Genomic DNA, 13,739 nt, shown 5'->3' with positions numbered 1-13,739 from the left:
CCCTCCCCCTGGTGGCCCTGCCGAGCCTTCGCTGGCCTGGCCCCTACCTCTCCGGCTCCGGGGGTGACAGCCCTGCTCCCACCCCCATCCCCGAGACAGCGAGCTCTCATGTCCTCAGAGCATGTGACCTGGGACTGAGGGGTCCTCCTGTGCTCCGGAGCCCCCCTTCCCCTGGCCCAGACCCCCCTCTCTAGCTCCTCTTCCAAGCTCCGTCCCCTCTCTGCTCTGGGATCTTCGACCTCCTTTCTCTGGCCTCAGACAGAGTTAAGCCTTCTCGACTCCCTCTCTCACCCCCTTGGCTTCACATCACCAACAGGCTCCGTTCTCCCATTCATTCTTTCAACAAATATTCTGTGTGTGCACCTACTTTGGACCAGGAATTTCCGTCTCACACAAAGATTTTTTTAAAAAATCTAATATTTTAGCTTTTTTTTTTTTAAAGTATTTGTTTATTTATTTATTTATGGCTGTGTTGGGTCTTCGTTTCTGTGCGAGGGCTTTCTCTAGTTGTGGGAAGCGGGGGCCACTCTTCATTGCGGTGTGCGGGCCTCTCACTATCGCGGCCTCTCTTGTTGCGGAGCACAGGCTCCAGACGCGCAGGCTCAGTAGTTGTGGCTCGCGGGTTCTAGAGCGCAGGCTCAGTAGTTGTGGCTCATGGGCCCAGTTGCTCCGCGGCATGTGGGATCTTCCCAGACCAGGGCTCGAACCCGTGTCCCCTGCATTGGCAGGCAGACTCTCAACCACTGCGCCACCAGGGAAGCCCTATTTTAGCTTTTAAATAAAGATGGCTGTCAAAGGGAGATGGGTATGACGTGGATCCGAGTGTGTCCTTCCTGGGCTGGACTCCAAGCTCCCCATTGGCCTCAGGATGGAGCCCGAGCTCTGGGCCAGGCTGGAGGCCACCGCTACGTGCCCTTGTCCAGCTGTCCACCTCTTACCCAGGCTTGTGGAGCACAGACAGCATATCCTTCTTGTAGAGTGAACAACCCCGCAACAGTACATGGCACCCCGACCACCACAGTCTGCATCCCCCTCCCCAGGTCCCTTCATCTCCCTCATATCAGACCACACATCCGGGAGTCATCTCTTTATCCCCTGTTTTGGGTTGAGTTGTGTCCCCCTCGAAAGATACAATCAAGTCCTAACTAACTCTGGGTACCTGTGAATGTGGTATTGGAAATCGGGTTTTCCCAGAGGCGATCAATGAGGTCATCCTGGCTGAGGGTGGGCCCAGATCCAGTGACTGGTGTCCTTAGAAGAAGAGAGAAATTTGGACACAGACACAGAAGACACAGGGAAGAATGCTGTACAGATGGGGCAGAGACCGGAGGGATGCGGCCACAAGCCAAGGACACCGGGAGCCGCCAGAAGCTGGAAGGGGCAGGAAGGAGGCTCCCCTAAGCCTTCAGAGGGAGCATGGCTCTGCCGATATACTAACTTTGGACTTCTGGCCTCCAGAACTATGAAAGAATAGATTTCTGTTGTTTTAAGCCCCTAGTTTGTGGTATTTCGTGTGGCAGCCCCAGGAAGCTCCTGCGGTGCCCATGTCCAGTCCACGGACAGGTCCTGACCCTCCTGCCTCCACGCATACCTGGAAATAGTCCCACCTCTCCCCATCTCCACCAGTGCACCCCAGCCTTCACCACTGCCTCCCGTCCTCCACTCGGCAGCCAGAGAGCCTTTTGAACCCCCAGACCTGCCCCTGGCTTCCCGAAGCCCTTCAGCTTGACCACAGCCTCCCCCGAGGTCTTCAGGCGCCCCGTGAGCTGGGCTGCCCACCTCTCTGGCTCTCCATCGCTCTCTCCTGCCCCAGACATTCTGATTTTCCTTCAGTTTCTTACACGGGCCAAAGTGCCTTCTGTCTTAGGGTCTCTGCACCTGCTGAGCCCCTACTCAGGTTCCTTTCATCCCAATTGTCACGCGGCTGCTCCTTTTCATCCTTTAGGAGCGAGCTTCAGTGTCACCTCCTTGGAGGGGCCTTCCAGGGACACCTCATCTGGCAACCCCACCTTCCCAGTCACTATCTTTTCTTCTTTTCATAGCGCTATCGCCCTGAGTCGTTTTCTTATTTGTTTGTTTTCTTATTTATTGTCTGTGCTCCCCCAACCCCCCCCCCCCCCGCCTGATTAGATGCCAGCCCCACGAGGGCCATGCCAGGCCCCTTTTGTTCCTTACTGTGTCCCCAGTATGGGGAACAGTGCCTGGCACATTGTTGGCACCCACTGAACGCCCCTTGAAGAACACTGGAATGAAGAAGTATTTCCATCGTTGAGTTGAAATGATAGGAAGTTATGTAAAAACATAGTAAATGCACGCTCATTCATTTAGTTCTTCTAAATCAGAATTTGGAGGAGAGAGAAGTTTGTCTTTGTATTAATACTTAAGTGGGATAAAAAAAAGAAGAAAAGAGCTTTCTGAGCAAATTATCTGTGTAGACAGGGAATATGTTTCACCCTCTTAATAATGAACTCCAGCAGCTCTGGCCTCAAACACTCTGAGAAGCTCTCTGGCGACGAATACGCACATTCCAAGTGATTCCATGTTCCGCTGAAGCCCTTACAGGATTCTGGAAGCTCAGGATCCTAATCTCTGTTCCCCGGGTCCCTGTCCACAGCAATAACGGATGCCCGGAATGGGACTGGGCTTAGTTCTTTACACGTAACCTGGAACTCTGACTTTTCAGGAAGTCAGGCTGCCCCTAATCACCATCAATGGCAGAAATGGATACATCTCTGAATTGCCCCAAACAGGCATCTTACAGTCCCTGAAAGCTTGGGGTGGGGTTTACAGGAAAATGCAGCTAGTCGCTCAATCTCAAGGTTATTACCTTTCCTGAGATTTCAATGGTTACTTTAACTTGACCTCCCCTGCAAAAGGCAGATGAAATGCAAAAGTATTGTAAGACTGTGGAAGAAAAAATAAGTCCAAACATCAGTTGTAACAGTCCAGGCACTCTCACCCCCTGGCAAGTTGGTTTTCATTTCAGTACCTCTGGTTTGCTGTTAAGGAAAGTGGAGCCCATCAGAACTGGGTTAAAGCTGACGGGCCAAACAGTAGACTTCAGTTTCAAACGATCTAGAAACCACACCCAGCCACCAAAAACACATGTTAAAACAACTCTAATTGTACATTTCAAAGAACAAATGATTTCGTTTTGCTGTGGTCACTGGTAATTCCAAACTAAACACATCTATGTCTTGTGCTTTGTTTTTATGCATATTTTTGGGAAAGATTGGTTGGGTGTGAGCTATTGCTTTGCTTCCCTTTTTGTGTATAATTTAATATTGAGCCTTGAGGAGGGCAGCTCAAATATTGTAATGCACATTAAGCTCTGGGGATAGCTATTTGCCCGGCCTGAGACTCATGCCCCAGGTGGAGAGGAGGCACTTTGATTAACAAGTCCTCCAGGATTAGAGCCAGTAAGGGAAACTTTGCTGTTGGTAGAAAAAGGGAGCATGGAACCCAGGCAGGCAAACCCAGCACTTGTCCACTGCAGTTTGGCTTCAAGCAGAAGAGGACTTGAGAAGAAGTTGGGGGGCAAAGGCTCCACTTTGATCCCACTTCATGGGACCAACAAGTAGCACAATAAATCTCCCTGGCATTGGACTCCACCTTCCCTGCTTCCTCTATGTGGTGGGTGGTGGGTCTCCTGGCCCTGGGCTCACTGTGTGGAGAGACTGTCAGTACCTTAGGGCCACCAGGGAGCCGTGAGTTCTGCGCTAACTGGGGCTGGGATCTCACATGCTGTGGATGGTTCCTGAGCAACCAAGAGCCCCCCGGGCTGCAGTCTTTCCAGGCCTCTGCCCCTTCAGAAGCATCCTGGTCCAGTGGCCTCCATCTCCTCAGGTGTGAAATGGTGATAACAGCGGTACCCAAATCACAAGGCAATCGTGAAGAAATAATACAATGCTCCCACAGTGCTGAACAAGAGCAGGTGCCCAGTGGATGTTGGCTATCGATGATATTGATCCATCCATAGCTATGGTCTGGCCTCAGCCACCCTAGTAGGACTCCAGTTCCCTCTTCTGAAGTCCTGTCTATTTGACTGGACACAGGGCACCTTGGCATCCCCCTCTCCTTGCAGCAAGGAGGGTACAAGTTCCTGTCTAAATATCTGAATGGTTGGGACACTGCTGTTCCTCACATCAGCACCCAGGACACCAGCCTGCCTAAGAGCATCTCTACTGCCCAGGAGAGATGGTGCCATTGGGGCTGATCCCACTTCTGATACCAGGACCCAGCCCTGCAGCCGGGTCAGGTTTCACAGGCCCCAGCCTCCATCATTTCTCTAACCAACCTCTCCTGCTGAGATCCTAGCAAACGTGCCAGAGTGCAAATCTGGGAGATTTGGGGCAAACTCAGCCCCTTTCCGTGGACTCCCCAGCCCCAGATGGAATGGATCCTATAGGAAGTACAGAAAAAAACATAAAAAGACAAAGGGAGAAATCACCCATAATCCCACCTCTCAGAAATAACCACCCATTTCATATGATTTTGTCTGTATTTTAAAAGATAAGGATGCCCCCCTCCACCATGAAAACATAACTGAGATCAAATGCACATACACTGGGTTTCTGTTCTAACATAATGCCCAAAATATCTTCCCATCATTCAATGTTTTTTAGATACATAATTTTTTTGTGGGTCCCTAATTCCCTCAAATTTTATTTAAGTCACTGCCTAATGGTGAGTATTTAGGTTCTGGTCTCCTGGCCTCCCTTCCCTCCCAGGTCCCTGGGTATGGCTTGGTCCTGTCCCACTCACCTCTCAATTACAGGCTGATCCCATAACTTCTCGAATCTCCTCTTCCCAGAAACACCTGGTGCCACCCCACCCAGCAGAGTGGGCCTTTCAGATACACAACAGTAGGTGTTATGGGTTCAACTGCATCCTCCAAAAAGCTATGTTCAAGTCCTAACCCCAGAACCTTAGAATGTGACCTTTTTTTTTTCTTTTTTTTTAGAAATAGGAATGTTACAGATATAAATAGTTAAGATGAGATCATATTGGGGTAGAACGGGCCCTAACCCAAGATGCCTGGTCTCCTTATAAGAAGAGGAGAAAATAGCCGTGGGACAACAGGGGCAGAGACTGGAGTGATGCCTTTAGAGTCAAGGAAAGCCGAGGACTGTCAGCAAACCCTAGAAGCTACGAGAGGCAAGGAAGGATTCTCCTCTGCAGGTTTCAGAGAAAGCGTGGCCCTGTTGACACCTGGATTTCAGACTTCCGGAACTGTGAGACAATAAGTTTCTGTTGTTTTAAGGCACCTAGTTTGTGGTACCTTGTACAGTAGCCTTAGGACACAAATACAGACTTCCTGAAATGCATGACACTGACCCACCCACCAGATGGGCACTTTGGATACATTACCAGACAAAGGCAACCCAAGCTCCCGCACGCCTTTGGAAGCAGGGACTTGGGGTTCTGACTCCCTTCTCTTACTCTGCACCCCCATCCTCCTCTGACTGTGTCACCACCCTTTCTGACCCTTCCCCTCCAGCCACACTCCTGATGTCCCAGAATGCCTTGCAGCCACCCCTAAGAAGGGTAGTATAGGATAATCCCAGGATTGGACCCTGCAGGGCAGTGTCCTGTCACCTTAATAATGATGTGAGTGGGACTTCCCTGGTGGCGCAATGGTTAAGAGTCCGCCTGCCAATGCAGGGGACACGGGTTCGATCCCTGGCCCGGGAGGATCCCACATGCTGCGGAGCAACTAAGCCTGTGCGCCACAACTACTGAGCCTGCGCTCTAGAGCTCGCGAGCCACAACTACTGAGCCCGCGTGCCGCAACTACTGAAGCCCATGCGCCTAGAGCCCATGCTCCGCAACAAGAGAAGCCACCGCAATGAGAAGTCCGCGCACCGCAACGAAGAGTAGCCCCCGCTCGCCGCAACTAGAGAAAGCTCGCTCACAGCAATGAAGACCCAACGCAGCCAAAAATAAATAAATAAATAAATAGATTAATTAAAAAAACATAGAAGAAAATAATGATGTGAGTGACATCACCAAGCCCTTGTTGTGTGCCTAGCACTGTTAGACTTTTCACGTGGACAGCAACACCTATTTCTCACAGCAACCCCTTGGGGTAGACGTCGTTTCACAAAGGAGGAAACTGAGGCACGGAAGGATTAAGTAATTTGCAGTCAGTGGAGCAGCTGGGATTTGAATGTGGGAAGTTGAATTCCAGAGCCCAGCCAGCTCTGCGGTCTCTGTAGATGGACCATTAGGATCCTTCCCTCTTCAACAACTCTCAGATTAACATTTAATTGGGGATTTAAAACGCTGCTCTTGTTAGCATGCCTGTGGTCTCTGCGCTGCAATCTTCCCCATTAAGTCGTGTTATGTAAACCACCAGCCCAGATGCCTCCGAGCGCGTGTATCTCCTGGTGCCCAGACTTGGCTCTAAACCCTGGTTCTTTCAAACCGGCAGCAGGGCAGGGAGGTCCTTGCCTGAACTTTGAGCTGAACTGCCCCAGGAGGGGCCCACAAATCTCAGCCCCTGGGCTTGCCGGCTGGATGACCTTGGGTGTGTGGTCTTGCTTTCGTCTTCTGTAAAATGGTGCCCATGGCATGGGAGGTTGCAAGAATCAAACGGGGTATCACTGATGCTGTGCTTAGCACAGCGCTTGGGCTGTGTCTCTCCCTCTGAGGAAAGTCAGTTTCTCTCTCACACACAGACCCCATATATGGTCATTTATGGTAAGCATATCTGGCCATCTATTCTCCTCCTGGGTAAAAAAATGCACATTTAGCTTAAAACCCATGTGCCTCTGCACGTTTCAATGGAGTAAACATGAAAGAAACGAGGAACAATGAGTAAATTCTCTTTTAGGAAGCTTCGGTGGACAAACAGCAAGCTGGGAAAAACTGCAACATATACAGGAGACAGCTACTCCTCTCTACGTAAAGAGCCCTGACAAATCAATAAGAAGAAAAGATTTTTTTAAAGTCTGATATAAAAATGGGCAAAGAATACGACCAGACATCTCACAGGAAAATCAATGAAAGGGGTAAGACAGATAGACGTTCCTCTTTGCTCATAATTAAAGGAATGCGAGTCTAAACAACCAAGCATTGCCACTGGTGAGATTTTTAAAGAACGATCATGACCAGGGTTGGCAAGGATGTGGGAAATGCGGGCTCTCATAGGCCATCCATGAGGCGTGTTGACTGTGCAACCCGTTCGGAAGGAAGGCTGGTAGAAGAATTTAACACACACATTTTGCTGCAGCAATTCCACGGCTAGGAATTTATACCCAAATCTGCAGGGGAAGGGGAGGCTAGGGGAGGCTAGGGGAGGCTAGGGGCAGGGAACGGTGTTCGAAGCCGAAGGAACAGCGTGTGTGTGTGTGGAGACTGTGGTGGAAAGGGGTGTGGCTGGATGGACAGGCGGACACAGTGTGACTGTGTCCTGGTCACAGAAGGTGGCTGGTGACATCTTCTCTGAGGAGGAAGAAAGCTTGTCTGTGAAGTGTGTGGGGATGAGGGTCACACGGGGACCAAGGAGCGCTGGCAGGGGCTCAGAGGAGGAGGCTGGGCTGTGAACACGGCTGAGCTGGATGGAGGCTCTGGCTGGGACTGAGTCCCATAAAACATAAGTGACTCTAGTTGGTGGACTTTCTTACCTCCTACATCTTGATAGAATATAAGTGTTTTAAATCGCAAAATGCCCCTGAGGGTGGCTGACCGCCTCGATTAGATGCTAATGGTGGTGGTGAGGAGAAGAGACCAGGAAAAATGAGCCAGAGTAATGACCTAGAGGAGGTGTCTGGGGAGAGGCTGTGCGTCCCACCCTGCTCCTCCTCCCAGGGATGCTGTATGATGGGGACCAGGGCAGAGCCTGCCTCAAGTGCTGAAGCAGGGGTGGCACTGAGCCCGGGATGGTTGGACACCTTGAATGCTGGTGAGTGTAGCCTATCACCATTACCAGTATCCTTACTGGGCACTCAATTTTGAGGGTGGTCTATGGGGGGCCAAAATGACAGTTGAAAGCCCATGTCCTGTACTAGGAGGTTGGTGGGACTCCTTAGAATCAGAGACTTTCGGGGCTAGAAGCAAATCCAGGCAACTCCCTAGCCAATGCTACCCGCCATCATCCCGTTCGCTCTAGGATGCCTCCAGTGGTGAGGAACTCACTACTTCTAGAGGCATCCCCTGCCCCTCCGCACCCTGCTGAAAGCCCTTCAGGGGACCCTCCATTGCCCTTGACATAATGTCCGACTCCTTCCGAGGCCCCATGGCCCTCGACGATTGAGCCCCTGCTAACCTCTGACCTCGTCCACCCTCTGCACCTTCACTCCCTCCTCACCAGCCTCAGCGGCCTTCTCTCTGGTCCCTGAACATGTGGCTGTTTTCTTTCACATCCAGGCCTTTGCACATGCTAGTTCCTCTCCCTGGTTGTTCCTCCTCTTCCTCCTTCTCCTCTAGTTAAACCGCCCGCTTTTTTTCAAGTTTCAGCTCTTTCACCTTTTCAGGGAGGCCTTCCTTAACCTTCCAACTCAGGCTAGATGCCCCGGACCTGCTCTGTACAGTGCTCGTCACTCTCGTATTGTTATTACTTGCTCGCTGGAGATTTCATTGTCTGTTTGACTCCGACTTCGACAAGGGCAGGAGCTGCCCCATTTGTTCCTCGGTCCTCAGCATCTCCCCCCAGTGAGTGGCGCATACACAGCAAGGCCCCCAAAATGCATTCTCTGATCGGAAACTCACCTGGGCCCCCTCTCCGACCCCAGCAGTGAGGGCGGCCACCCTTCCCATTTCACAGGTCAGGAAACTGAGGCTGACAGCTGGGGCTGGAGGAGGGTTATAGGAGATGGTGTACAAGGAGGGCTGACCCTGGTTTGCTGAATAGGAACCGTTGCTAATTTTGCTGCTGTTGTCGGTATCATTAGACTAGCCATGGTGTTCTTGAGGACACACGGAACATCAGAGTGGGAAGAAAATACAGCACCCACCAAAAGGAGATGGCCACGAAGTGACGCGCCCAAGCTCAAGTTGAACTGGCGCCTGACTGAGAGCCCTGACCTGCCTCTTTCTTCTCCGGGTCTGGAGAGTCGAGTGCAGGGTCCAGCTCTCAGCACTAACAGCAGGGAGGGGTCACAAGGTTCTTGGTGTCCAGTGCTGACCACACGACATCTCATTTAACCCTTCGATCATCCCTTGAGGGTGGAGCTATCACCATTCTCAACTCACTGATGGGGACATGGGTGACAAAGCTAAAATGGGACCCAGGTCTCTTCAGTTCCCAAGATGCTGCTCTCAAGCTCTCCGTACCACGCAAGACATGTGTTAGATTCAGCAGAGACCAGGCAACCGCCCGTTGCACAGGTGGAGGTCCTGGGTGGGCACCAGCCCTGCCTCCCCGGTGTCCCAATGCCCAGTGGACTGGTTGCCCTTCCAGCTGGGAGGCCTGACATTCTCTGGGACATCCCGTTCACCATGACACCTGCACTCCCGGCTCCAGGGTCGGGGCGGGGGGGGTTCTGCACAAAGGGCTTCTGAAAGCCATTCTGGTTTGAGGGACAGTCACACCACCACCCCTGGCCACAACTCATGGCCACCTCCGGCGCCAACTTCAGAATTCAGTTCCTTCCCTAGAGTCCCCCCAGCTCAGCTCAGGTGCCCTCAAGTTCAGAGGCTGACTTTGGCAGTGAAGCACTGTATCTTGGAAGTCTTACCAGGGGCTCATTCTGGCTTACAGTTTTCATGAACATAGTGAACTGCCAATACATTTCCCAAATACTTCTTCACATGTAGCTTCTTACTAGTTTGCCATCCAGATGGTTTGGAAATCAAGGAAGCTGCTCTATTAGCCTTGAGTTGGTTGTTTTGAATTTGGAGATTCCAGCCTCGGTCAGAACATAAGTGAAACAGCTGGCCATGATGATCTGTCTACAATGCAAGCCTCACAAAGCAGCAAGGGGCAGATTCTGTTCAAAATTCTTCTTTGTTTTAAATAACGAATACAATTACTGACCTCTTGTCCCCTTTGATTTTTCAGACGAGTGTACTTAAGTTAATTTTCTCCCCAGTTTTTACTCTTGGTTTTGAAACAGAGCCCCCATATCAACAACAACTAACTTATTATGGAATGGCCCGTGATTTTGTTCTAGTTAATCTGTCTCTAAATGATAACTTGCCATTGCAAAGTATATGGCTAGAGATAAAAGCAGGACTGAAATTAGAAAAAAAAAATACAAATGAGAGAAAAAAAAGAAGCTGTGGTTTTTCATTTTCTCCCTCAAGCATAAATTGTTGAGTAAGGAGATTTTTAAAAGCCAGAAATTGCTGAGGAGTGAACCAAAGCTGGAAGCCACTGCACTGGCACAAGACACATCTGGCGTTGCAGGGTTTTGAGGAGGGTTTGCTCCAGCGGGTAACTAACCACGCTTACCCACAGCCTAGCTCCTGTTATCCCCAGGGAGGACATTTTCAGAGACAAGAGGGAGAGAGGACAAATGGGAAAAATCAACATCCAAATTAGAAACTACCTAGATTGTGTTGTTTTTCTTGGGCCAACTGTGCCTTTGATTTCCTGATTGCTCAGAGCAAGAATAACAAAATCCAACCGACCCGGTGATTTTGACAGATTCATCTCAAAAGCTACCAGTTGAATCTGATCTGCCCATACCAGTGAGTCTCAACCAGGGACAACTGTGGCCCCCAGGGGACATCTGGCAGTGTTTGGGGACATTTTTGGTTGTCATAACTGGGAGGTGTGGCTACTGGCATGTGGTAGGTGGAGCCAGGGATGCTGCCACACCTCCTGCAGTGCACGGGACGGCGCCCAGCAGAGAAGGATCTGGACCACAACATCAGCAGTGCCGAGGTTGAGAAACCCTGGTGTGTGTGTGTGTGTGTGTGTGTGTGTGTGTGTGTGTGTCAAGGTGAGTTCCCACGCTGGGGCCGTTGGTGTGCCTACACTAAAGTTTTTGAACCTGGAGACGTGAAGTTCAGGCTTCCCTCAGCTCAGGTACCTAAATTATCTAAGTATCTGAAGCATTAACAGGGTTCTGTTTCCTTTCACTAAAGCACAAAGATCCTCTTGCCTGGTGATACAGCCAGTGGTGAAAAGGACTTTTGAAAAAGGTTTCAGTGGAAAATGGTTTCTGGCTTAGAGCAGGGAACTTTGAAGGCAGCCCGCATGGGACCGGCGCCCTTCCTAGCGTCTGGGTCTGAATCACGGGCTCCACAGCGGGCTCCTGCGCTCGCCTGGGCCCGCCGGGCACTCTTGGCTTCTCTCCTGTGGAATCTGTCTGACTTGCGGTGGTGAAAGGTCGCCAAGGAGCAAAGCAGCAGGACTCCGGAGAACGAGCCGCGAGGCTACACTTGCAGTGATTTTATTGGCATGACAGAAGCTCGGGGCTTGCCAAGGACAACAGCACTGCGCGGTGACCAAGACTGCAGGTTTCGGGGGTAATCTATCCTACTGCGCTGGACTGTCCCATTCCCACGAGATGGAACAGCCGGGGAGGAGGTGGAGGAGAGATGAAGACACAGCATCCCCCTTCTCCCCTTCCCAGCTCCGTGCCCAAAAGGAAAGTACACAGACTCTTTTCTCAGCCACCCTCTCCTCGCCCCCTTCCTTCCACTCTTACTGTCCTGGCACAGGGCTGCCGTGGCCTATTTTTGCTCTGAGGGAGGACTCCATGACGGTGGACGGCTGTGTGACCTCTCACCCCAGCCCTAAGATAAATGTCCCCTTTTGGTGGATGTATCTGCAGCTCTTCAAACTGCTAACACACCTTCCCTCCACTTTCCTTCAGACCTCGTTCATCTCTTCTTCAAATATCTTGCTTAGAAATTCGGGGCTGATTGCAGAGCTCCTGCAGGGAGACCTGACTTTGCTCCTTGCCTGTAAGTGGAGTAAAGCGTGCTTGGCTGTACCTGCGCAGCGTGTCTTCCTGCAGGACCTGACGCCTCAGGGCCAGGAAGCAGGTGCTAGGTGCTTCTCCTGCTCTCCTTCTCGAAATCCTCACAGTAATCCCAGACAGAGGTGAGGATCTGGTGAGCCCATTTGACAGATGAGAAAGTTGAGTCTAAGAGAGCTGATGGACATGCCTGCCCAAGGCCACACAGGTTGATATGAAGCTGATCTGGGCTTTTGAACCAAGTGGTCTGACTCCAGGGCCAGAATTCTTAACCCTTCACAAGGTGGGGGTGCTTGGGGGTGAGCCTGGCACACTGTGGTTATCATTGTCATTTTTGCCAATGGTGGCGCACCATGGGCAGCTGGCATTTGCAGACTTTGGTTCATTCCTACGCCCTAAGAAGAGGCAGCGGGACAGCAGTTAGTCCTGGAGATGGCACTTGTCTCCTCTACCAGGGGTCCTGTGGTCCCTTGCCTCCCTGGCCCAGGCCTGCTGGGCACCAGAAGTTAGGGGAGGGCTCAGGGTCACTGTACCCTCCCCTAACTTCTTCCCCAGCTCTGCTGCAGGACATAGCTCTGAGTCCCAGCAGGTCTAGGATTCAGTGGGCAAGACCAGATTCTGTAGCCTTGGTCTGAGTGACGTGGAGCTTGTACCTTGCCGAGGGAGTCTCAGTGGGCCTGGGATCCTCCTGAATATTTTTGGAGGTCCCAGCCACCCCAGGGCCCGGCACCAGGAGCTGCTCCGACTGCCAGGAGGTCAGCCTGCGGCGGACGTGCATGTGGTGCCGGACCCGGCTTACCCCACACAGGGCCCAGGAAGAGCCTGGAGGTGAGGCAGGTGCTGGCCGGGTGAGGCTGGAGAAGAGAGCGGAAAGCGCGGAATCGCCGGCCCGGTTCACAGGCGCGTACAGCAGTCCCCAGGAAGCCCCAAGGAACTTCAGACGGCAGCTCCCTCCCTTCCGACCTTAGGCGGCGAGCCGGTGGGGGGAGGGTGGCACCTACCTCCCAAAAGCATCAGGACGCAAGCGTAGGGAAGCATGGCTGCGGGCATCCCGTCGGGGTGGCAGGACGGCCCCCAGGGAGAGGAGGCGTGGGCGCGCGGCCGTCCGGTGGCAGCGGACTCCGGCAGCCCGCTGGGGTCCTGCGAGGAAGTGGCGAGGGTCCTGCGCCCCCCTCGGCGCTCGCACGCGCTCACCCCCCGGGCTGTTGATGGTTGTAAGTCGAGCTGCGCACTCATAGGTCCAAGCTGCCAGAAGAGGTGGAGACAGCCTCGGGCGTTGCGCGCACTGCAGCGCCTCGCGCCCAGCCCTCTGGCGCAGCTCCTCCTGCCATTCAGAACCCCCAGTCGACCCCCCTCCGTGCCCGGGTTCTTGCCTCCCCACCAGGTCTTTGCAGTGAGCAGGGAGGCCTCCCTCAAACTCTTGTCCGGGACAAGTCAGACGGTGCGGTGCGCTCCTCCAGCCAAAGCGCACCCCTATCCAGGCTGTTTCCTAGAAGGGCGAGGGGGTCAGGGGAAGCTCCTGTACGCCCTCTGGGCCCTCAGACCCCCAAGGCTTCTATTCAGGCCTTACAGATACTCTTGGAAAAGTTGCGTCAACTTGGAGGCCGGCGAGTGCAGGAGCGCAGTGAATGTGGCCAACCTGGGGCGCCCCGCAGCCCACAGCCGCTCCCTGTGATTAGCTCGTCTCGGCTCCAAAGAGCATCTGGGCAAACAGTGTGGAGTAGACCAGGGCGGTTCCCCCCCCCCACTCCTCCCCCCACCCCCACTCCTCCCCCCACCCCCATTTCCCATCTGAGTGAGTCAGCTGAGGGTGGCAGCTCAGAGGCAAGGCAGCTGGGAGGAGTAGGAGGGGGATGGACGGGATGC

The 13,739-nt window shown here is 52.7% G+C and overlaps 1 protein-coding gene across 3 annotated transcripts in view; it reads right to left on the bottom strand.

Annotated features, from left to right (window-relative positions):
* Positions 1 to 13,553, bottom strand: part of APCDD1L (APC down-regulated 1 like) — a 50,590-nt gene extending 37,037 nt beyond the window's left edge. The window contains exons 1-2 of one of the 3 annotated variants that reach the window (XM_061209377.1): positions 13,444 to 13,553; positions 12,875 to 13,362 (exon numbers count right to left, since the gene is read on the bottom strand). In XM_061209377.1, coding sequence (XP_061065360.1) covers positions 12,875 to 13,109 — 235 coding nt within the window. In that variant the 5' untranslated portion in view covers positions 13,110 to 13,362; positions 13,444 to 13,553. Of the gene's footprint in view, positions 1 to 12,874 lie in introns of all 3 variants that reach the window. The other 2 variants (XM_061209378.1, XM_061209375.1) reach the window with 2 other exon arrangements.
* Positions 13,554 to 13,739: the final 186 nt, after the last annotated feature.

This window comes from Eubalaena glacialis, chromosome 13 (assembly GCF_028564815.1).
Source record: "Eubalaena glacialis isolate mEubGla1 chromosome 13, mEubGla1.1.hap2.+ XY, whole genome shotgun sequence".
Classification (NCBI taxonomy): Eukaryota; Metazoa; Chordata; class Mammalia; order Artiodactyla; family Balaenidae; genus Eubalaena; species Eubalaena glacialis.
This window is presented reverse-complemented; position numbering and strand designations above follow the sequence as displayed.